This window comes from Odocoileus virginianus, chromosome 8 (genome assembly GCF_023699985.2).
Source record: "Odocoileus virginianus isolate 20LAN1187 ecotype Illinois chromosome 8, Ovbor_1.2, whole genome shotgun sequence".
Taxonomy (NCBI): domain Eukaryota; kingdom Metazoa; phylum Chordata; class Mammalia; order Artiodactyla; family Cervidae; genus Odocoileus; species Odocoileus virginianus.
Window position 1 is genome coordinate 37,673,018 of NC_069681.1, and position 25,922 is coordinate 37,698,939.

The following is a 25,922-nucleotide window of genomic DNA, read 5'->3' on the forward strand; positions in this document are numbered from 1 at the left end:
CCATCCCTAGATGTTCTAGGTTCCCCTTATTGCTTCTTTTGAAGGCACCGCTCTCAGTTTTAGTGCTATCAGAACAACTATTTGTCCACTGGTGAGCACCCCTGGATGAGCTGTGGGTCCATCCTTACTGTTTGTCTGGTTCCTCTCTAACAGCAGAGGGAGGCTGACTGCCTCTCATCCTTTGAAAATTGTCAGTGCTTGGCTGCCGAGTGAAATTGCTCTCCTTGTACTACTACTCATTTCCTTGTGCATCTTACAAATACTAAGTGGAAATTGATAGTTTCATCAAATAAGGTGCATTAATTTTGCCTTCCAAGTGGAGCAAGGCACAATATATCCTAAATAATTTTCTAATTCTGTGGTAGCTTATGGCACCCAAAGGCTTCACTGAATTTCTCCCAGTGGCCTACCTCAGGAGATAGGGTGAGAGAGGCACCAGCTAGTGTCCTGGGCCACATTTTTCTACCTGACCTGCCTTAACCAGAAATGCCCTCATTTGATCAGTTTTGTATCCAGGAATTTTCCCTAATATTTTGTTTGACACTAAGTGAATGAGCTGAGTCTTATTTCATGGAGTCAGAAAATAGTGAAGACATCTGCATGTTATTTTAGATGACTTTGTAAGAGAGGGAAACTGTGCAAGGATGTGTCACATGTGCTTAAAGAGAGCTGTGTGATTGGCTGTACCTTAAGCAGATGCCTGAAGAGAGGACACCTGCTTGGCTGCTTGTGATTGGTTGTTCTTAAGTGTTGTTTTTTTTTTTTTTTTCCAGTTATGAGTGCATTGATTCTTAGGTGTTGGTTTGCTGGCATGGGCTGTCAAGGATTCAGAGCCACCCAGTTTTATGACCTCCTTGTTTAAATACTTGGACAGGTGGAATATTGAATTTTCAGGAACTTCCTGCATTTGTGGAGAGGTGGTAAAGATCATGAAGGCAGAGTTAATGGATTCTCTCCAGAGCTGGTTCCTACATGTCTTGTCCTAGCTGGGCACATGATACTATAGCCATTGTTACTGAAAATTTGATGAAAGACCATTACCTATGGAAATGTTCTTGTGGCCACCTCTGTGTCAATCTTTCCTAGAATATCTTGCCCAGTTAACTTTTTTGAAAAAAAAATTGTGCTTGTCACATGATGCTTCTTTCAGTTTCCTTATTGTCTAAAAATACTATAGTGATACTTCCACCAATATCTGTACTTTTAGCTTCCCTGAATTCCCATGGTAGTTATGTCAATGGCCTCCGTTTTTAAAACATGAACACACATTACTTTCATATCCCCCAGCACCTAGCATAGGGTTTGGCTAATGCTTGCATATATGTTGAGTTGAACTCAACTCAATTTGTTCACCAGAATTCCAAATCTAAGGATCATTTTCATAGGAAAATCATAATTTAAGACTGGTTAATTTTTCCTGATTAGTATGTAGATTAGATTAATATTATCAAATGCAAATACATTCCTTCTAAATTCTTTATTTTAGGGCAAAATTATACAAAAGAGGACTTTTGCTGAGTTTCCGAAATCTGGGATAGGTTTTGAAGATATCCTTTTAATGAAGGAGATTGAGGAGACCGAACCATCTCCAGGTCCAGGAACTCCCAGTCTGATCTCTGAGACTTTGGTTCCATCTCAACAGTCTTCCAGACCCTCCTCGAAAGATGTGGCTCCAGAGGACCAAGATGTGAGTTTCTCATCCTGCAGTGTGCCCTGGTCTGTCTGCTCCCTTCAGTCTGCTCTATTCATGACATCTTCATTTGTCCCAAAGTAAATCCTAAGGCTTCCAAAGTCTTACTCCATGGAATTGGCAGAATTAGAAAAGCCTGAAAGGAGCAAGCCTGCTTGGGGTTCCCTTTTGGGTGTAGAATGGAGAATCTTATGGCGACCAGGAGTGGGTGCACTGCTATGAATTTCTGGGTGCAAGTGGCTCACACTGATATGAGAACTCATCAGTTTACCATAGTTACATTCTACTTGCTCTGGTGGATCCTGGCTTTCCTTATGCATCCAGAGTCTTAATGTGAAGACTGCTGTGGCCACATTAAATCAGCTACTTCTCCTATATGTTGGAATGTTCTGGCACTGCAGATGACTATTTTGCTCCAGTGATAGGCCAGAGATAGTGTGTGCAAAGGACACGACACAGAATTAGTTCTTGCCTTATTTTCTTGCCCTTGAAGGCCTAGAACCACACCTTATCTGCCTTGAATCCCCCGTGGCCAGGAGAGAGCTGAGGACATCCTTGGCTAATGTGATTCTGTAATGCATCCTAAACTGTTCAGACAGAAATGCAGAAATGCACTAGCTCTCTCTTAAAAACATACACAGGTATTCCTTGATATTCAAACCCTCACTGTCCAAACCCAGGAGCCTGATGACTCTGACAAGTATTGAGATTAGTCCCTCACATTCCATACTCAGCAATCACTCTCTGAAATTCAGGGACCACAAAGATTCAGATCAAATGCTGTCTCCCGGCTATGAACCTCAGATTATTCCAACTTCAATGTGAACTCATTTTATTTTATTTGGCTAGGATTTTGAGCATCGAGTATGTTTTATGTTTCTGTCATTGGAAGTGATACATGTCATTTAGAGGGATATGTTAGTGTCATATTGTTTGGTATATTAGTTTGGAACAAGCCTCTGCATTTTTACTTGAATTAGGTATGTTGTACTTGAACCAAGAGTCATGATGACTTTAAGCAAAGCCACCCAACAGTGAATAATCTCATGCGAATGATGTTTCTTTATTTCTAATAGATTTATAAGGATAGGATTGTTGGGTCTGAAGGTACATGCACACATGGTTTGACCAGATATTCCCACACTCCTCTCTGTAGGAGATGGGCCATCCTACATTCCTATGAGCATATGAGATGTCTTTTTCCACAATTTTGTAGTGGAGGGCATTGTTGAACTTTGGAAATTTGGGGGTTCCATACTTAAAATTTTGTTCCTCACTTCCATTTTTCTCTTTCAGGCTGAGAATATACAGGTTACATCACCACTGGAGGGCCGTTTGGTGGGAAAAGTTGGTTTTAAGACCTACAAGAATTACTTCACAGCTGGGGCTCACCAGTTTATCATCATTTTCCTTATTCTAGTAAACATCGCAGCTCAGGTAAATATGGACATTTATTTTGGTTTGTGCCCTCAGCTTGGTATTTACATACTATTTATGCTGTACTTATTTAATTTATATTAATATTGTTTTTAATATTTAGAGATTTATCTTAAAGAACTGGCTGATGAGGTTGTGGGTTCTAGCTGAGTGAATGTGAAATCAGAAAGGCAGGCCTGCAGGCTGGAACCTCAGGCAGGAGCTGACCCTGCTGTCTTGAGGCAGAATTTCTTTCTCCTCCAGGAAGCCTCAGGTTTGGCTCTCCCAGCCTTTGACTGACTTGACGAGGCCACCACAGTGTTGAGGGTGATCTCCTCTACTGAAGTTCTGATGACAGATGTGAACCACAACCATACATACCTTCACAGCAACATCTAGACCAGTGTTTGGTTGAGTCCCCGGAGACTGGCCTGGCCAAACTGACACAGAAAACTGACCATCACACTACCTGTCAAGATATTTTCCTTTAAAAAAAATCCCCACATTTATACTGTTGTATTTTGCAGTCCACTTGGATTTGCATTGAAAAGAATTCTGTGAGCAAAATAAGCCAGGCTTTCTGGCATTGTATGTACACAACAGAGAGATTCTAAGAAAAAGGATGTGTTTTAAGGATTTTAAAATGTAGCATGCCCTTCCCTGAGCTGTGGTCATCGGGGTGTGGGGCTTGGCGCAGACCTGAGCCGGAAGGACCGCCTCCGTGTCCTGGGGCCTTCCCCTCCCCCATCCTGTGAGCGGGGGTGAGGCTCAGTGACGTCAGCGTCTGAGTGACTGTGTTTCCTGCTCCAGGTCGCCTACTCCCTGCAGGACTGGTGGCTTGCATACTGGTGAGTGATTCCTGGTCTGACCCACAGTGCTGTGAATCTACACGAACCTCACTGTCCCACAGAGTCAGGGGGAGACATGGGGCTAGTTCAGCCTCCTCTTCTGACCCTCACGTAGTTTTCCTGAAGAAAAATGAAAGTTCCTGCTGGTGGAGTGTGACTCTCCCATGGTCTCTCCCCAAGTCTGACCCTCAGCAGCTTCTTCACAGACAGTTTTGAGAACTGAAAGTTGTGATTCAAATGGAATTTTTATAAGATAGAGGGACACGGGGCCCTGTGAGCCGTTTTCTAGCATAAAACATATCCCCTAAATTGAGATTAATTTTTTTATTTACCTAAATTTTATCTATAGTGTAATTTTATTTCCTGTTCCATAGGGCAAATGGACAGAGTACTCTGTATTCCATAGAGTATGGAAAAGAAAAGGCAATTGTGATGCCTAATCCTGTCTGGTACTTTACAGTTCATGCAGGTAAAGTTGAGTCTATTATATGAGAGGCTGAGTTGCTTACAGTGAGCCTGTGTGAGCACCTAGGGCTCCCAGGTATAATTCAGTAATGTCTTACCTTGCGGCTTGGCTGGAAAAGAATCGCCTGCAATGCAGGAGACCTGACTCTGATCTCTGGGTTGGGAAGATTTCCTGAAGAAGGGAACGGCTACTCACTTCACTGTTTTGGCTTGGAGAATTCCACGTACTATTGCATGGGGTCGAAAACAGTTAGACATGACTGAGCGACTTTCACTTCAACAGATGAAGAGTCTGAGTTGCATCTACTCTGTGAATCAATTAGAATGGTTATTTTTGAAGTCTACTAGAAGAAAGAGGGTGCATGAAGACTTAATTTGCTCTGTAGTGGATTTTGGTAGTTAAACCAGGATTGCATACTGAGAAAATCAGCCACTGGAGATTTATGCTATTGTCTACTCTAGTAGTTTGCCTTAGCTAAATCTTCTATCATATGAATGGGCAGTGAAAGTGAAAGTCACTCAGTTCTGTCCAACTTTTTGTGACCCCATGGACTATACAGTTCATGGAATTCTCAGTATGAATGGGTCACAGAGTTAGAAAAGGATCCTGACCCTGTGGTTTGCATTGTTTCAATTCTTTCTGAATAAATTGTGGCTTTTATTAATCTTGGAAGAAATCCTCTGACAGCAAGTCTCCCCAAGTAAAAGCATTATTCCCTCACAGGTATGCAAACTCCCATTTGCCACACTCCTCATCTTTTTTCTTTTTTTAAATATAAATTTATTTATTTTAATTGGAGGCTAATTACTTTACAGTATTGTAGTGGTTTTACCATACATTGACATGAATCTGCCACGGGTGTACATGTGTTCCCCATGCTGAACCCCCTCCCACCTCCCTCCCTATCCCATCCCTCTGGGTCATCCAGTGCACCAGCCCTGAGCACCCTGTCTCATGCATCAAACCTGGACTGGCGATTCATTTCACATATGATAATATACGTGTTTCAATGCCATTCTCCCAAATCATCCCACCCTCATCCTCTCCCACAGAGTCCAAAAGATTGGACATCTTTGTCTCATTTGCTGTCTTGCATATAGGGTTATCATTACCATTTTTCTAAATTCCATATATATGTGTTAGTATACTGTATTGGTGTTTTTCTTTTGGGCTTACTTCACTCTGTATAATAGGTTCCAGTTTCATCCACCTCATTAGAACTGATTCAAATGTATTCTTTTTAATGGCTGAGTAATATTCCATTGTGTATATGTACCATAGCTTCCTTATCCATTCATCTGTCAATGGACTTCTAGGTTGCTTCCATGTCCTGGCTATTATAAACAGTACTGCAATGAACATTGGGGTACACGTGTCTCTTTCAGATCTGGTTTCCTCGGTGTATATGCCCAGCGGTGGGATTGCTGGGTCATATGGCAGTTCTATTTCCAGTTTTTTAAGGAATCTCCACACTGTTCTCCATGTGGGCTGTACTACTTTGCATTCTCACCAACAGTGTAAGAGGGTTCCCTTTTCTCCACACCCTCTCCAGCATTTATTGCTTGTAGACGTTTGGATAGCAGCCATTTTGACTGGCATAAAATGGTACCTCATTGTGATTTTAATTTGCATTTCTCTGATAATGAGTGATGTTGAGCATCTTTTCATGTGTTTGTTAGCCATCTGTATGTCTTCTTTGGAGAAATGTCTATTTAGTTCTTTGGACCATTTTTTGATTGGGTCATTTATTTTTCTGGAATTGAGCTGCAGGAGTTGCTTGTATATTTTTGAGATTAATTCTTTGTCAGTTGCTTCATTTGCTATTATTTTCTCCCATTCTGAAGGTTGTCTTTTCACCTTGCTTATAGTTTCCTTTGTTGTGCAAAAGCTTTTAAGTTTCATTAGGTCCCATTTGTTTATTTTTGCTTTTGTTTCTAATATTCTGGGATGTGGGTCATAGAGGATCCTGCTGTGATTTATGTCAGAGAGTGTTTTGCCTATGTTCTCCTCTAGGAGCTTTATAGTTACTGGTCTTACATTTAGATCTTTAATCCATTTTGAGTTTATTTTTGTGTATGGTGTTAGAAAGTGTTCTAGTTTCATTCTTTTACAGGTGGTTGACCAGTTCTCCCAGCCCCACTTGTTAAAGAGATTGTCTTTTTTCCATTGTATATTCTTGTCTCCTTTGTAGAAGATAAGGTGTCCACAGGTTTGTAGATTTATCTCTGGGCTTTCTATTTTGTTCCATTGATCTATATTTCTGTCTTTGTGCCAGTACCATACTGTCTTGATGACTGTGGCTTTGTAGTATAGTCTGAAGTCAGGCAGGTTGATTCCTCCAGTTCCATTCTTCTTTCTCAAGATTGCTTTGGCTATTCAAGGTTTTTTGTATTTCCATACAAGTTGTGAAATTATTTGTTCTAGTTCTCTGAAAAATACCATTGGTAACTTGATAGGGATTGCATTGAATCTATAGATTACTTTGGGTAGTATACTCATTTACACTTGGTGACCCCAAGTGTACGACGTTGATTGATTTGTGGATATTGGAGAATCCTTGCATCCCTGGGATAAAGCCCATTGATCATGATGTATGATCTTTTTAATATGTTGTTGGATTCTGTTTGCTAGAATTTTGTTAAGCATTTTTGCATCTATGTTCATCAGTGATATTGGCTTATAGTTTTCTTTTTTGTGGCATCTTTGTCAGGTTTTGGTATTAGGGTGATGGTGGTCTCATAGAATGAGTTTGAAAGTTTACCTTCCTCTGAAAATTTCTGTAAGAGTTTGAGTAGGATAGGTGTTAGCTCTTCTCTAAATTTTTTATAGAATTCAGCTGTGAAGCCATCTGGTCCTGGGCTTTTGTTTGCTGGAAGATTTCTGATTACAGTTTCAATTTCTGTGCTCCTGTTGGGTCTGTTAAGATTTTCTATGTCTTCCTGGTTCAATTTTGGAAAGTTGTACTTTTCTAAGAAATTGTCCATTTCTTCCAAGTTGTCCATTTTATTGGCATATAGTTGCTGATAGTAGTCTCTTATGATCCTTTGTATTTCAGTGTTGTCTGTTGTAATCTCTCCATTTTCATTTCTAATTTTGTTGATTTGATTCTTCTCCCTTTGTTTCTTGACACTCCTCATCTCTTGGCCTTTACTACTTAAGAGAAAAGTTAAGCAGGGAGAAATCCACTGTCTGGGAGTTAGGATTCCTTCTCTTTCTTACCTTGATATCACAATGTTATTGTGTCCTCAACTATGTGATTAACATCTGACTTGCCAGACTAACCTCTAGCATAACTCTATGTGTTTTCAAAGGAGTGCTTAGAATATATGTGTCATTACATACATTTTAAGGAAAGCCTCAGCTGAAATATTAAATATTCCCACAGGAAATCCTCATACAAGTTTTCTGCAAAAATAGAGTGTGTTATCTTTATAAGAACCCACTCATTGAAATTTGGTGTTTTATTTTGTTGATCACTTGATAAGACATGTAAATTCGTTAGTTATTTACCTTCTGAATTGGTGGACCATGGAACTTCCAGAAGGTATTCTGTTATATATTCATATAGGATGGTGAGTTAAGGCAAATATCTGTTGATGGAATTCAGGAATTTGAGCAGCTTTCAGAGTTAAAATAACAATTATGTGTTAGCTGAAGGAAAAAGCGAAGTATTTGATAGAATATTTATTACAGAGGTTTCTCCACTCTCTCTAGCATTGTGTTTTTAAGAGATGTTATGAGGGTTATTATCATAGCAGGTACTCATTTGTTATTAATAAAATATAAATTTAGGTGATTATGTTCATTTCCAAATGCTTCATGGTTTTATAAAATGCTTAGTGAGAAATTACTCATTTAGATTATCTGATGTTAAAATATAATATATATTTTCTTGCAATTCAATTATTTAACAGACTGTCCACCTGAAATTTAATATAGTCTTTTCTTACTCTTTAAAGCTGCTTGGGCATGGAAATAGTTACTTTACATGGAAATAAATTTCCATGTAAATTTACCATTTACTAGGAAATGAAATATCATTTCTCCCATTCCCTTTTAATTCATGGTGGTATGAAAACATTTCTCAGTGTTAGATTATGGGACATGCTCTAAATAGTCATATTTGAATTATGGTTAAAGGAAGATACTACTTTTTTTTTCCCATTTATTTTTATTAGTTGGAGGCTAATTACTTTACAAAATTGTAGTGGTTTTTGTCATACATTGACATGAATCAGCCATGGATTTACATATATTCCCCATCCCGATCCCTCTGGGTCTTCCCGGTGCACCAGGCCCGAGCACTTGTCTCATGCATCCAACCTGGGCTGGTGATCTGTTTCACCATAGATAATATACATGTTTTGATGCTGTTCTCTCGAAACATCCCACCCTTGCCTTCTCCCACAGAGAACAAAAGTCTGTTCTGTACATCTGTGTCTCTTTTTCTGTTTTGCACATAGGGTTATCGTTAGCATCTTTCTAAATTCCATATATATGTGTTAGTATACTGTAATGGTCTATCTTTCTGGCTTACTTCACTCTGTATAATGGGCTCCAGTTTCATCCATCTCATTAGAACTGATTCAAATGAATTCTTTTTAATGGCTGAGTAATATTCCATGGTGTATATGTACCACAGCTTCCTTATCCATTCGTCTGCTGACGGGCATCTAGGTTGCTTCCATGTCCTGGCTATTATAAACAGTGCTGCGATGAACATTGGGGTGCACGTGTCTCTTTCAGATCTGGTTTCCTCAGTGTATATGCCCAGCAGTGGGATTGCTGGGTCATATGGCAGTTCTATTTCCAGTTTTTTAAAGAAATCTCCACACTGTTCTCCATAGCGGCTGTGCTAGTTTGCATTCCCACCACAGTGTAAGAGGGTTCCCTTTTCTCCACACCCTCTCCAGCATTTATTGCTTGAAGACTTTTGGATAGTAGCCATCCTGACTGGCATATAATGGTAGCTCATTGTGGTTTTGATTTGCATTTCTCTGATAATGAGTGATGTTGAGCATCTTTTCATGTGTTTGTTAGCCATCTGTATGTCTTCCTTGGAGAAATGTCTGTTGAGTTCTTTGGCCCATTTTTTGATTGGGTCTTTTATTTTTCTGGAATTAAGCTGCAGGAGTTGCTTGTATATTTTTGAGATTAATCCTTTGTCTGTTGCTTCATTTGCTATTATTTTCTCCCAATCTGAGGGCTGTCTTTTCTCCTTGCTTATAGTTTCCTTTGTTGTGCAAAAGCTTTTAAGTTTCATGATGTCCCATTTGTTTATTTTTGCTTTTATTTCCAATATTCTGGGAGGTGGGTCATGGAGGATCCTACTGTGATTTATGTCGGAGAGTGTTTTGCCTATGTTCTCCTCTAGGAGCTTTATAGTTTCTGGTCTTACATTTAGATCTTTAATCCATTTTGAGTTTATTTTTGTATATGGTGTTAGAAAGTGTTCTAGTTTCTTTCTTTTACAAGTGGTTGATCAGTTTTCCCAGCACCACTTGTTAAAGAGAATGTCTTTTTTCCATTGTATATCCTTGCCTCCTTTGTCAAAGATAAGGTGTCCATAGGTACGTGGATTTATCTCTGGGCTTTCTATTCTGTTCCATTGATCTATATTTCCATATTTGTGCCAGTACCACACTGTCTTGATGACTGTGGCTTTGTAGTATAGTCTGAAGTCAGGCAGGTTGATTCCTCCAGTTCCATTCTTCTTTCTCAAGATTGCTTTGGCTATTCGAGGTTTTTTGTATTTCCTTACAAATTGTGAAATTATTTGTTCTAGTTCTGTGAAAAATAGCTTTGGTAGCTTGATAAGGATTGCATTGAATCTATAGATTGCTCTGGGTAGTATAGCCATTTTGACAATATTGATCCTTCCAATCCATGAACACGGTATATTTCTCCATCTGTTTGTGTCCTCTTTGATTTCTTTCACCAGTGTCTTATAGTTTTCTATGTATAGGTCTTTTGTTTCTTTAGGTAGATATACTCCTAAGTATTTTATTCTTTTTGTTGCAATGGTGAATGGTATTGTTTCCTTAATTTCTTTTTCTGTTTTCTCATTGTTAGTGTATAAGAATGCAAGGAATTTCTGTGTGTTAATTTTATATCCTGCAACTTTACTATATTCATTGATTAGCTCTAGTAATTTTCTGGTAGAGTCTTTAGGGTTTTCTGTGTCATCTGCAAACAGTGAGAGTTTCACTTCTTCTTTTCCTATCTGGATTCCTTTTACTTCTTTTTCTGCTCTGATTGCTGTGGCCAAAATATCCAAAACTGTGTTGAATAGTAGTGGTGAGAGTGGGCACCCTTGTCTTGGTCCTAATTTTAGGGGAAATGCTTTCAATTTTTCACCATTGAGGGTAATGCTTGCTGTGGCTTTTTCACATATAGCTTTTATTATGTTGAGGTATGTTCCTTCTATTCCTGCTTTCTGGAGAGTTTTAATCATAAATGGATGTTGAATTTTGTCAAAGGCTTTTTCTGCATCTATTGAGATAATCATATGGTTTTTATCTTCAAATTTGTTAATGTGGTGTATTACATTGGTTGATTTGCAGATATTAAAGAATCCTTGCATACCCAGGATAAAGCCCACTTGGTCATGATGTATGATATTTTTAATATGTTGTTGGATTCCGTTTGCTAGAATTTTGTTGAGGATTTTTGCATCTATGTTCATCAGTGATATTGGCCTGTAGTTTTCTTTTTTTGTGGCATCTTTGTCTGGTTTTGGAATTAGGGTGATGGTGGCCTCATAGAATGCATTTGGAAGTTTGCCTTCTTCTGCAATTTTCTGGAAGAGTTTGAGTAAGATACGTGTTAGCTCTTCTCTAAATTTTTGGTAGAATTCAGCTGTGAAGCCATCTGGTCCTGGGCTTTTGTTTGCTGGAAGATTTCTGATTACAATTTCAATTTCCTTGCTTGTGATGGATCTGTTAAGATCTATTTCTTTCTGGTTCAGTTTTGGAAAGTTATACTTTTCTAAAAATTTGTCCATTTCTTCCAAGTTGTCCAATTTATTGACATAGAGCTGCTGGTAGTAGTCTCTTATGATCCTTTGTATTTCTGTGTTGTCTGTTGTGATCTCTCCGTTTTCATTTCTAATTTTGTTGATTTGGTTCTTCTCCCTTTGTTCCTGATGAGTCTTGCTAATGGCTTGTCAATTTTGTTTATTTTTTCAAAAAACCAGCTTTTAGCTTTGTTGATATTTGCTATGGTCTCTTTTGTTTCTTTTGCATTTATTTCTGCCCAAATTTTTAAGATTTCTTTCCTTCTACTAATCCTGGGGTTCTTCATTTCTTCCTTCTCTAGTTGCTTTAGGTGTAGAGTTAGGTTATTTATTTGACTTTTTTCTTGTTTCTTGAGGTAAGCCTGTAGTGCTTTGAATCTTCCCCTTAGCACTGCTTTTACAGTGTCCCATAGGTTTTGGGTTGTTGTGTTTTCATTTTCAATCGTTTCTATGCATATTTTGATTTCTTTTTTGAGTTTTTTCTATGATTTGTTGGTTATTCAGAAGTGTGTTATTTAGCCTCCATATGTTTGAATTTTTAATAATTTTTTTTCCTGTAATGGAGATCTAATCTTATTGCACTATGACTGGAATGATTTCCATTTTTTTGAATTTACCAAGTCTAGACTTATGGCCTAGGATGTGATCTATTCTGGAGAAGGGTCCGTGTGCACTTGAGAAAAAGGTGAAGTTGATTGTTTTGGGGTAGAATTTCCTATAGATGTCAATTAGGTCTAGCTGGTCCATTGTATCCTTTAAAGTTTGTGTTTCCTTCTTAATTTTCTGTTTTGTTGATCTATCCATAGTTGTGAGTGGGGTATTAAAGTCTCCCACTATTATTGTGTTACTATTAATTTCCTGTTTCATACTCATTAGTGTTTGCCTCACATTTGCGGTGCTCCTATGTTGGGTGTATATATATTTATAATTGTTATATCTTCTTCTTGGATTGATCCTTTGATCATTATGTAGTGTTCTTCTTTGTCTCTTTTCACACCCTTTATTTGAAAGTCTGTTTTATCTGATATGAGTATTGCGACTCCTGCTTTCTTTTGGTTTCCATTTGCGTGAAATATATTTTTCCAGCCCTTCACTTTTAGTCTGTATGTGTCCCTTGTTTTGAGGTGGGTCTCTTGTAGACAGCATATATAGGGGTCTTGTTTTTGTATCCATTCAGGCAGTCTTTATCTTTTGGTTGGGGCATTCAACCTATTTACATTTAAGGTAATTATTGATAAGAATTGTCCCGTTGCCATTTTCTTTGTTGTTTGGGGTTCACGTTTATACAACCTTTCTGTGTTTCCTGTCTAGAGAAGATCATTTAGCATTTGTTGAAGAGCTGGTTTGGTGGTGCTGAATTCTCTCAGCTTTTGCTTGTCTGTAAAGCTTTTGAGTTCTCCTTCATATCTGAATGAGATCCTTGCTGGGTAGAGTAATCTAGGTTGTAGGTTATTCTCTTTCATTACTTTAAGTATGTCCTGCCATTCCCTTCTGGCCTGAAGTGTTTCTATTGATAGATCAGCTGTTATCCTTATGGGAATCCCTTTGTGTGTTATTTGTTGTTTCCCTTGCTTCTTTTAATATTTTTTCTTTGTGTTTGATCTTTGTTAATTTGATTAATATGTGTCTTGGGGTGTTACCCCTTGGTTTTATCCTGTTTGGGACTCTCTGGGTTTCTTGGACTTGTGTTACTATTTCCTTCCCCATTTTAGGGAAGTTTTCCGCTATTATCTCCTTGAGTATTTTCTCATGGCTTTCTTTTTGTCTTCTTCTGGACTCCTATGATTTGAATGTTGGGGCGTTTCACATAGTCCCAGAGGTCCCTGAGGTTGTCCTCATTTCTTTTGATTCTTTTTTCTTTTTTCCTCTCTGCTTCATTTATTTCCACCGTTTTATCTTCTACCTCACTTATCCTATCTTCTGTCTCCATTATTCTACTCTTGGTTCCCTCCAGAGTGTTTTTGATCTCATTTATTGCATTATTCATTTTTAATTGATTCTTTTTTATTTCTTCCAGGTACTTATTAAGCTTTTCTTGCATCTTCTCAATCTTTGTCTCCAGGCTATTTCTCTGTAACTCCATTTTGTTTTCAAGATTTTGGATCATTTTTATTATCATTATTCTAAATTCTTTTTCAGGTAGATTCCCCATCTCCTCCTCTTTTGTTTGACTTGGTGGGCCTTTTTCATGTTCCTTTACCTGCTGGGTATTTCTCTGCCTTTTCATCTAGTTTAGATTGCTGTGTCTGGCGTGGGCTTTCTGTATTCTGGTGGTCTGTGGTTCCTTTTTATTGTGGAGGTTTCACCCAGTGGGTGGGGTTGGATGATTGGCTTGTCAAGATTTCCTGGTTAGGGAAGCTTGCATCGGTGTTCTGGTGCGTGGAACTGGATTTCTTCTCTCTGGAGCGCAATGGAGTGCCCAGTCATGAGTTTTGAGATGCATCTATGTGTTAGGTGTGACTTTGGACAGCCTGTATGTTGATGCCCAGGGCTATGTTACTGCATTGCTGGAGAATTTGTGTGGTATGTCTTGCTCTGGAACTTATTGGCTCCTGGGTGGTGGTTGGTTTCAGTGTTGGTATGGAGGTTTTTAGATGGTCTCTTATTACTTAATGTTCCATGTAGTCAGGAGTTTTCTGGTGTTCTCAGGTTTTGGGCTTAAGTCTACTGCCTCTGGATTTCAGTTTTATTCTTCCAGTAGTCTCAAGACTTCTCCAACTATACAGCACTGATAATAAAAGTTCTAGGTTAATGGTGAAAAGATTCTCCATTGTGAGGGACACCCAGAGAGGTTCAGAGTTACATGAAAAAGAAGAGAGGGAGGAAGGAGATAGAGATGAGCAGGAGGAGAAAAAGGGGGACTCAAGAGGAGAGAGAGAGATCTATGCATTTCTGTGTTCCCAAAGTGTTCTCCATAGCCCAGACACCCACAAAGATTCACAGAATTGGATTGGGAAGAACAGGGGAAGGGAGGAAATAGAGGGGTTCTGATGTAGAAAACGGAGCATCAAAAGTTGGAGAGAGTAATCAACACACTCCTGAATAAGAATGGGAACTGAATATTGGATTTTTAAATGTCCAAAATTTATATCACATACTGAAAAACAAAGATTAAAAATCTAGAGTAGAGGTTAGACTCTTAAAAATACAATATTAAAAACAAAAACACAAAATTTTAGAAATATATATAAAGTTCAGTTTAAAAATAGGGCTTGTCTCTCTTTTTTTTTTTTGCAAGGTTATAGTGAAATGAAATTGAAAATTAAGGAGTAAATACAGGAGTAATAGAGGACTTTAAAAGAAAATAAGAGAAAAAAAACAAGAAAAAAATTTTTTTCCTAATTAAAAAAATAGTAAAAATATATGAAAATGAAAGTTAAGGAGTAATGGGGGAGTAATAGGGAATTTTAAAAGAAAATAAAAGAGAAAAAATAGAAAAGAAAAGAAAAAAATTTTAATTAAAAAAAAAGGTAAAAATATATCTAGGAATTTCTCTAGAGCTATTGTCAGTGTGGGTTCAGTTCAGTTTCAGATAGCTCCTTGTTCCAGCTTACACTTCTCGATATCTATAAGCCCCTTCTGGTGTAGTCTGTGTTCTACAGGGATTTTAATCTGTCGCACCGGTCCCTTCTGAAGCAGTTCCCTTTGTTTATTTGGCTTCTGTTTGCTGTTCTCTTCAGTGTCTAATTTCCGCCCTGACACAGGCAGGTGGAAGTGGTCTCTTGTTCAGGTTCGCTAGTTCAGTCCTGCTGCGGGGAGGGAGGGGCGCTGCAGACAGGTATCACTGTGTGTGGGGAGCTCTCACAGTGTTCTGGCCACACTGGGTTTGCCCCCGCTCACGGGTATGTGCTTTCCAGCTCAGGCTCCCGGCTGCTCTATATGGAGCGGGCCCTGCATTGCGTGCAGTTCCAGTTTTCAGGTATTCCACAAAAGCGCGGACTCAGTTGCGCCTGCGTTTTGTGCCTTCCCTGGCCTGAGCAGCTCAGGCAGCCAGGGGCTTGGGCGCACTCTCCCTGGTGCGGTGCGCCTTCTCCCCTCCGCGGTCCCAGCCTCAGTTTCTATGCGTGCCAGTCAGGTGCGTGTGCCCTGTGTCTATTCTCAGGAGCTGGCCTCTAGTCGCGACCCTCCCGGTGGATGTCAACCATCCAGAATCTCAGGAAGTCTTTGGTTAGAGATTGGAAGCCTGTTTGCAGTTTGGTAGGGGATGCCATCTCTGGGGCTGAGTTTACCCCCTTCGGTTCCCCCCACCTCCTGCCTCTGGCAGGGGATGGGCCGGCCCGCCACTGGCTAGCTCTTCTCTGGAGTTGTTCAGTCCCTTTGTTCTGTGAATGGCCGGCAGTGTGTTCGGGCTGGTTAATTTTCTCTCTCTCTCTCTTGCTATCCCCCAGTTTAAGTTGCTATCTCACGAAAGCTCCCTCTGATTGCTCTCAGGGCATTTGGGCCCGGTCCTTACCCTAAGCAATGCCGCCTGCTCCTCTCCGTTCTGCCCCCACTTGCTGGTGGCAGATGCGAGCGTCTGGGGTACTTTTCTGCTGGGAGTTGCTTTTAGGCATGTCATCTGTGGGTTTATTTATTTTTCCTCCCAGTTAGGTTGCCCTTCGAGATTCAAAAACTTCCCCCAGACCCGCCAGTGTGAGGGTTTCCGGTGTTTGGAAAATTCCTCTATTAAGACTCTCTTCCCGGAATGGGTCTCGGTCCCTAGCTCTTTTGTCTCTCTTTTTATCTTTTATATTTTGTCCTACCTCCTTTCAAAGACAATGGATTGCTTTTCTGGTTGCCTGATGTCCTCTGCTAGCGATCAGAAGTGGTTTTGTGAAGTTTGCTCAGTGTTCAAATGATCTTTAGATGAATTTTTAGGAGAAAGTGGTCTCCCCATCCTATTCCTCTGCCATCTTCAAGATACTACTTTTTATCATTTTGTTTCTTCTGAGTTTTTATTAATATTTGTATTTTGGTTAGGAAAATCTCAAATAGTATTTTTTACCTGATTTTTTTTCTCATGTTGCATCAGTTAACAAGAGAATCATAGTTATGTTTATATTTTTCTTTATAAATGTTATCAGTGAATGTATCAAACTCTCACAGAATACATTATATTTATCTTATAGTCTATATATGAATTTATATATAAATTATATTTATAGAATGAAGCATACTATCTTTGTAACCTGTCTGCCATACTTTTGCATAATTGAAAGAAAGGCAGAGATATTGTTCTGAGTAATGTTTCTTTATTTCAGTTCTAACTGGAGGTACCATTCTTTTTGGCATCACAAGATCTCTGTTGGTATTCTACATCCTTGTTAATTCTTCACAAACTTTGCACAACAAAATGTTGGAGTCCATTTTGAGAGCTCCAGTATTGTTCTTCAGTAGAAATCCAATAGGTAAGTCAGACACCAAGTTTCTCAGTAAATATGTCTTGTTAATTCATTTAGTTCCAGATTACATTTGATATATGAAAATGGATGATGATCTTAGAGGAAAATTGCTGTGAATGTTGATCTATTTGCTACAAAAAGCTTTATTGATTTTTTTTTTTTGGATATTTTTTACCTACCAGAGAAAATATGAATGTAGGGGTGTATAAGTTTTTATTCCAATTTCTGTGTATGGAAAGATAAACATGGCATATGAAACTGCATGCAATGCAGATGTGTTTCAGTTTTGTTGACTAGTTGCTAAAATACTGACTATGTTACATAGTGTTAAGCTAGGTTGTCTAGATAGGACCTTCTTATAAGGAATCTCTGCAAGAGACAGGCTGTGTGTTCCTTCATTTAATTTCCTGTCTGTGGGCTCACAGAGCTCTGGCATGTGCCCATACTTTGAGATTTACCTAAAATAGTAATGAAAAGTTAATTAAAATATAAGATTGGTAAATGTAAGCATCTTCTTCAATGAAGTTAGCTCTATAGTTTTACAGTAGACATTTGGTGGCATATAAGAGGCTTTGTCATGTCTCGTGCATGAATCTTAAGTAGTAAGTTTCTCGATATAAGTGTCCCTGGAGGTTTCCCAGTGGTTGTTTCCCCACCAGGGTGCCTTTGATCTGTCTTGCTTCCGAAGACAGCTTTCTTTTTAAAATTTTTATTTTCATTTTATTTTTTTACATTTATTTTTATTAGTTGGAGGCTAATTACTTTACAACATTGTAGTGGTTTTTGTCATACATTGAAATGAATTAGCCATGGATTTACATGTATTCCCCATCCCGGTCCCCCCTCCCACCTCTCTCTCCACCCCATCCCTCTGGGTCTTCCCAGTGCACCAGGCCCGAGCACTTGTCTCATGCTTCCAACCTGGGCTGGTGATCTATTTCACCCTAGATATACATGTTTCAATGCTGTTCTCTTGAAACATCCCACCCTCGCCTTCTCCCACAGAGTCCACAAGTCTGTTCTATACATCTGAGTCTCTTTTTCTGTTTTGCACATAGGGTTATCGTTACCATCTTTCTAAATTCCATATATATGTGTTAGTATACTGTAATGGTCTTTATCTTTCTGGCTTACTTCGCTCTGTATAATGGGCTCCAGTTTCATCCATCTCATTAGAACTGATTCAAATGAATTCTTTTTAATGGCTGAGTAATATTCCATGGTGTATATGTACCACAGCTTCCTCATCCATTCGTCTGCTGATGGGCATCTAGGTTGCTTCCATGTCCTGGCTATTATAAACAGTGCTGCGATGAACATTGGGGTGCACGTGTCTCTTTCAGATCTGGTTTCCTCGATGTGTATGCCTAGAAGTGGTATTGCTGGGTCATATGGCAGTTCTATTTCCAGCTTTTTAAGGACTCTCCACACTGTTTTCCATAGTGGCTGTACTAATTTGCATTCCCACCAACAGTGTAAGAGGGTTCCCTTTTCTCCACACCCTCTCCAGCATTTATTGCTTGTAGACGTTTGGATAGCAGCCATCCTGACTGGCGTGTAATGGTACCTCATTGTGGTTTTGATTTGCATTTCTCTGATAATGAGTGATGTTGAGCATCTTTTCATGTGTTTTTTTGCCATCCATATGTCTTCCTTGGAGAAATGTGAAGACAGCTTTCTGACCCAAGTTTCTATGAAGAATTAGTTCATCAGCCTACACGACCACTCTGTTCAGTTGGACAAGCGTTTGCTGAGGCAATTTTGTTTTTGCAGTCAATGATTGACAGGACCTGTTTGGGCAGGGATGTGGGTTGGAGGGAGCACAGATATAGACTTGGCTTGCCCATCAACAAGTTATGTGACCAAGGCCAAAGCAGGTGAATCCTACTGGGCAGGCAAATCTCAAGCCAGGATGTTGTCTGTCTTGGTTTTAAAGTGTAGACTCTGGAGCCAACTGCCTGGTTCAATCCTGGTGCTAGCTACAAATAGTAATAGCAGGTTATAGTTATACTAATATAATTCTTATGTGATAGTTACTTAATTTCTCTGTGTGTCTGTTTTCTTGTCTCTGAAAAAAGGATGCTTTAATACACTTTTTTTGACTGTTAGAATTAATCTGATTAATACATTCATAACATTTAGCACATTTGTTCACTCACTTCAGTTCAATTCAGTTGCTCAGTCATGTCCAACTGTTTGTGACCCCATGGACTGCAGCACATCAGGCTTCCCTGTCTACCACCAACTCCTGGAGTCTACTCAAACTCATGTCCACTGAGTCGATGATGCCATCCAACAACTTCAACCTCTGTCATCCCCTTCTCCCACCTTCAGTCTTTCCCAGCATCAGGGTCTTTTCAAATGAGTCAGTTCTTCACATCAGGTGGCCAAAGTATTGGAGTTTCAGCTTCATCATTAGTCCTTCCAATGAACATCCAGGACTGACCTCTCTCAGAATGGACTGGTTGGATCTCTTTGCAGTCCAAGGGACTTTCAAAAGTTTTCTCCAACACCACAGTTCAAAAGCATTAATTCTTCGGTGCTCAGCTTTCTTTACAGTCCAACTCTCATATCTATACATGACTACTGGAAAAACCATAGCCTTGACAAGATGGACCTTGTTGGCAAAGTAATGGCTCTGCTTTTTAATATGCTATCTAGGTTGGTCATAACTTTTCTTCCAAGGAGCAAGCATCTTTTAATTTCATGGCTGTAGTCACCATCTGCAGTGATTTTTTGGAGCTCCCAAAATGAAGTCAACCACTGTTTCCATTGTTTTCCCATCTATTTGCCATGAAGTGATGGGACTGGATGCTATGATCTTAGTTTTCTGAATGTTAAGTTTTAAGCCAATGTTTTCACTCTCCTCTTTCACTTTCTTCAAGAGCCTCTTTAGTTCTTCACTTTCTGCTGTAAGTGTGGTGTCATCTGCATATCTGAAGTTATTGATATTTGTCCTGGCAATCTTAATTCCAGCTTGTGCTTCATCCAGCCCAGCATTTCTCATGATGTACTCTGCAAATAAGTTTAAATAAGCAGGGTGACAATATACAGCCTTGACATACTCCTCTCCTGATTTGGAACCAGTCTATTTTTCCATGTCCAGTTCTAAATGTTGCTTCTTGACCTGCATACAGATTTCTTAAGAGGCAGGTCAGGTGGTCTGGTATTCCTATCTCTTGAAGAAATTTCCATAGTTTGTTCTGATCCACATAGTCAAAGGTTTTGGCATAGTCAATAAAGCAGAACTAGATGTTTTCCTGGAACTCTCTTGATTTTTTGATTATCCAACAGATGTTTGCAATCTTGATCTCTGGTTCTTCTGCCTTTTCTAAATCCAGCTTGAACATCTGGAATTTCACGGTTCATGCACAGGACTGTAAAGGTCAGTTTTCAATCTAATCCCAAAGAAAGGCAATGCCAAAGAATGTTCAGACTACCACACAATTGTACTCATCTCACACACTAGCAAAGTAATGCTCAAAATTCTCCAAGCCAGGGCCATGCTCAGTAAATCTTTAATCCAACTTTCTGTTGGTGGGTGGGGATGTGTTCCCTCCCTGTTGTTTGACTTGATGCCAAACTTTAGTGGAAGTAATGAAGATAATGGTGCCCTCCTTCAAAAGGTCCAGTGCAGGCACTGCTGCACTCAGTGCCTCCAACCCTGCAGCATGCCACTGCTGACACACTCCTCTGCAAGAGACGCCTAGACCTTCATGGGCAAGTCTGGGTCAGTCTCTTTTGGCGTCATATCTCCTTTCTCCTGGGTCCTAGCGCACAGAAGGTTTTGTTTGTGCCCTCCAAGAGTCTGTTCTCCCAGTCCTGTGTAAGTTCTGATGGCTCTACGATGGGTTTAATGACGACCTCTTCCAAGAGGTCTTATGCCTTACCCAAATCTGCTGCACACAGAGCCCCTGCCCCTGTGGCAGGCTACAGCAGGAGACATTCACACACTCAATCTCTGTGGGTTTTTCTGGTGTGCACAAGGTTTTGTTTGAGTTCTCTGAGCACCTCTGGTGGGTATGGGGTTTGATTATAAATCAATTTAGTCCCTCCTACCATCCTGTTGTGTTTTCTCCTTTGCCCTTGGACATGGGGTATCTTTTATTAGTGGGATCAACATTCTGCAGTTAATGGTTGTTCAGCAGCAAGTTGTAATTTTAGAGTTCTCTCAGCAGATGATGAGCACATGTCTTTCTACTCTGCCATCTTGGATATAAATAAAGAACAGAAATGGTATGGACCTAATAGAAGCAGAAGATTTTAAGAAGAGGTGGCAATAATACACAGAATAAAAATACAAAAAATATCTTCATGACCCAGATAACCACTGGGTCATGATCACTCACCTAGAGTGAGACATCCTGTCAAGTGGACCTTAGGAAGCATCACTATGAACAAAGCTAGTGGAGGTGATGGAATTCCAGTTGAGCTATTTCAAATCGTAAAAGATGATGCCCTGAAAGTGCTGCACTCAATACACCAGAAAACCTGGAAAACCTTCTGTGCAAAACCTTCTTGCCCATGACAGGACTGGAAAAGGTCAGTTTTCATTCCAATCCCAAATAAATGCAATACCAAATAATGTACAAACTATGGCACAATTGCACTCATCTCATGCACTAGCAAAATAATGCTCAAAATTCTCCAAGTGAAACTTCAATAGTATATGAATCATGAACTTCCAGATGTCCAAACTGAATTTAGAAAAGGCACAGGAACAGAGACTAAGATTGCCAATATCCGTTGGATAATCAAAAAAGCAAGAGAGTTCCAGAAAAATATCCACTTCTGCTTTATTGACTATGCCAAAGCCTTTGACTGTGTGGATCACAACAAACTGTGGAAAATTCTTCAAGAAATGGGAATACCATACCACCTTACCTGCCTCATGAGAAATCTGTTTGCAGGTCAAGAAGCAACAATTAAAACTGGACATGGAACAACAGACTGGTTTCAAATTGGGAAAAGAGTACATCAAGGCTGTATATTGTCACTGTGATTATTTAACTTACATGCAGAGTACATCATGCGAAATGCTGGGCTGGATGAAGCACAAGCTGGAATCAAGATTGCCAGGGCAAATATCAGTAACCTCAGATAGCCAGATGACACCACCCTTATGGCAGAAAGCGAAGAAGAACTAAAGTGCCTCTTGATGAAAGTGAAAGAGGAGAGTGAAAAAGTTGGCTTAAAACTCAACATTCACAAAACTAACATCATGGCATCTGGTCCCATCACTTCATGGCAACTAGATAGGGAAGTAATGAAAACAGTGAGAGACTTTATTTTGGGGAGCTCCAAAATCACTGCAGATGGTGACTGCAGCCATGAAATTAAAAGACACTTGCTCCTTGGAAGAATAGTTATGACCATCCTAGACAGCATATTAAAAAGCAGAGCCATTACTTTGCCAACAAAGATCCATCTAGTCAAGGTTATGGTTTCCAGTAGTCATGTATGGATGTGAAAGTTGGACTGTAAAGAAAGCTGAGCGCCAATGAATTAATGCTTTTGAAATATGATATTAGAGAAGACTCTTGAAAGTCCCTTGGACTGCAGGGAGATCCAACCAGTTCATTCTAAAGGAAATCAATCCTGAATATTGATTGGAAGAACTGATGTTGAAGCTGAAACTCCACTACTTTGGCCACCTGATGTGATGAACTGACTCATTTGAAAAATCCTGATGCTGGGAAAGATTGAAGGCAGGAGGAGACGGGGACGACAGAGGATGAGATGGTTGGATGGCATCACTGACTCAATGGACACGAGTCTGAGTAGACTCCAGGAGTTGGTGATGGACAGGGAAGTCTGGCATGCTGCAGTCCATGAGGTCACAAAGAGTTGTACATGACTGAGCGACTGAACTGAATTCAACTGTCAGTGCACATGACCCCCACCACAATCTTAAAGCTATTTCCCACTAGGGACTCTGGTCTGAAGATTCAGATGCAAGGTTTCTGCAATTGTTTTACTGTGAGCACAAGAAACTCAACACAAAGGGAAATATGTGTTAGACTTTATCTTTTACCCAGATTTTATCTTTATTTCCTGGGAATCATTCATGAACTTTTTTGGTCACAGTATGATGAATCAGATACTTCACATTGTGTTCTTTTTTTTTAATTTCTTTTTTTTTTATGCTTCATTTTATTATTTTATTTTATTTTAATTTTTTTATTAGTTGGAGGCTAATTACTTTACAATATTGTAGTGGTTTTTGTCATACATTGACTTGAATCAGCCATGGATATACATGTATTCCCCATCCTGATCCCCCCTCCCACCTCCCTCTCCACCTGATCCCTCTGGGTCCAGATACTTCACTTTGAAACAAACTTCCCCAGTTGGAAAACAATAGCTTAAAAAAAAAAAAAAAGATTACTTGAAATGTCAATAGAGATTGGAATTTGAAAACAAACCACTTATTTATAGCAGAATGGCTTGTTTTATTGATTCAGTCATAATATGCTCAAGCACCTTCTATTTGATGTGGTCCGGTGAAGCATTGGTCCAGGCACTTGGGTAGCAGCAGTAATAAAATAGACAAAACCCCTGTCCTAATAATGTTGATATTCTAATTTAATTTGTGTGAATAAAAAGGAGGAAAGTGGTTGTTAGCTCCTGGAAGCAAAGAATGAAATTTAAAAAGGCAATAGTTTTACATGTAGATAAGACAAGGTTAATATAAATGTTCTTGAGACAGAAGATATAGCTGATTTTCACTGGGTCAGTGACCTCTCAATGGGTCCATTGTCTGGAGTCACAAATGCCACTTATGAAATCAGGTTCTGTATAGTAGAACAGAAACTTTATTCATTGACTAAAGGATAAAAGGAGAACTCATGCTCTCAAAACACCTTCTCCTCAAGGGAAGGGAGAAGTAAAGGAACTTTAATAAGTAGGAGGCGGGCTCATCACCATAGCTTTAGGAAATGGACAGAGATTTCCAAAACAGTTGGGGTAACTGGGTCATGCACAGCCTTCCACAATCCTTTGCATGTGGGAGGAATTGTGTCTAGTGGAGTACAGATCCCTCTTTGGACTGAGATCTTAGCATGGTAATGGAGTAAAGGTCACTTTCAGATGCCTCCAGTCTCATTTCTGTAGTCAGGTCAGAGCCTGTTCAGGAGAGCTGATCACTGCATCTCTCTCAAAGCACAGCTGCAAAACACTCTGTCAAATACTAGATGCTTTGGAAACAAACACAGAGGTAAATTAAGGCAAAGATCCTTTAGTTCCTCCGGACTGGTATGGGTGACAAAGGAACATTATCAGAAATGTTCTGTTCCTTCCTTGCTACTCAAAGTATGGTCCCTGGACTAGCAACATCAACATCACTCTGGAGTTGTTTCCAATTCAGAATCTCTGACCTCATACATGCTCCTGAGAATCTGCATTTAAGCAGATCCCTCAGAAATTCCTGTACAGATTAAAATTTGCGAAGCATTGTTCTTGTGAGTATTGGCCCATTTCTGATGTAACTTCATTTGGATCCACAGGAGCCTTCACGGATTGGTAGTTTCACCCATATGTTTATAACTCTAAGAAGACTAGCATTAGTAGACTCTGTAGTGATCAGATTAATCTTTCTAACTTCCCCCACATTGACAAGTACCAAGTTGGTCACTGAGTGGATTCCATGTCTTACAGTCTGGCTTCAGTAAGAGCCACTTTTAAAATACTCATTTTACTGATTTTTGTTCTGTTTTTTGTAAGAGTCCAGAAACACAGAAGACTTCAAATCTTAAACCAAAAAAGGTTAAAAAGCCACTGGGTTTATGACCACCAACACCTGTAAGTTTACATTTTGTTATAGATGGTATACGAAATATGGTCAGTGTTTACAAAAGGTGTATAATCTTGATGTGAATTCAAGTCTATTACATGTGAAACCTTGTTAAACCACTAAATAGATTATGCCATGATATATTCTGAGAATAGACCAGGACCTCTGATGGAATCTGGAAGAATGCCAAAATAGTTCTCATCAAACAAAGTGTCAGAAAAACTATGTCTTTAAACATAAGAACTGCATATGCCTTTGCTGAGAGCATGTGGAGTCTTCTTTAAGGCCCTACTTGGTTTCAGAGTCTCTTCCATCCTCAGCTCTAAACATAAAGATGGAGGGTGGAGGCAGGTGGTGGCAACAGCAAAGTGTATCAGCAAAGTGTATCAGCACAGTGTTATAAAAGTGTTTTTAAAAAATTGTAGGTAGGTGGAGGTTGGAGTGCATTTTAGATAACCAAAAGTAACCCCAAAGGACATTACTGTGTTTAAAAAGTGATCAAACCAAAGAGGGCGGGGGGTGGGGGTGGGAAACACATTGAGACCATTGATGCTCAAAGTATTAGATCTGAGTTTCAATAAAAGACGTATACCTGCTGTCTTTTAAGATGACAAAACTCTGTAGTCCTCATGAAGAAAGGTTCTCACTAATGGTTTCTTCCTAAGCAGTAATTTGAAAATTTAAGTTTACAGGACTGTCTCATTTCTCCAACTAATTTTAGCATGCAGTCTTTTGTTGTACCTGTGGTGACTGTTTTAGTCAAGGCTTTTGGGTTGCTAGTGGCAGAATCTACCCAAGTTAGTTCAGAGGATGAGGGCTTGATGGAAAGGAAATGGGCATCTTGATGCTGACTTTTCTGGAACTGAGCTGGGAACTGGGGTCCTCATGGAAGCTGGGTTCATTCTCATAGGATGCAAGCATGTTCCTGAGCCACTTTGCCTCTCACCTTTGCTGAGTGTGGTAGGTCTGCTTCACTTTCCTGCTTCTCTCCTGGCCTCATAGTTCTTAGGAGGGGAAATCAGAATGACTTGGTGGCTGGTTAGTGGTTAGCTTCCCCTGGGCATTTTTGGTCCATTAGCTGTGGCCAGGGCTGTGGAGGGTTCCTGACAGGCCAGCACCATTATTCGAAGCTTGTCCACTAAAGATAAAGGAGTTCAAGTGAGTGGCAGATTTCCGGGAGCTACATTTGTCAGCAAGAGTTTGGGGAGGGGAAAAGGGCTAAGGCTGAGATTTGGACAGACAGGGTAGGGACTGGGATCTTCTTAGTGGGTGAATAGAGGAGAGAGGAGGGCCTCTCATCAGAATAAGTGTACA

General features: G+C 39.6%; 1 protein-coding gene across 1 annotated transcript in view; it reads left to right on the plus strand.

The window, feature by feature from the left end:
* The window catches only part of LOC110127204 (ATP-binding cassette sub-family C member 4-like), a 209,737-nt gene that overhangs the window by 62,481 nt on the left and 121,334 nt on the right, over nt 1-25,922 (plus strand). Inside the window, 5 exon segments of the mRNA XM_020877316.2 lie at nt 1,487-1,687; nt 2,987-3,127; nt 3,917-3,954; nt 4,329-4,423; nt 16,676-16,822. Coding sequence (XP_020732975.2) covers nt 1,487-1,687; nt 2,987-3,127; nt 3,917-3,954; nt 4,329-4,423; nt 16,676-16,822 — 622 coding nt within the window.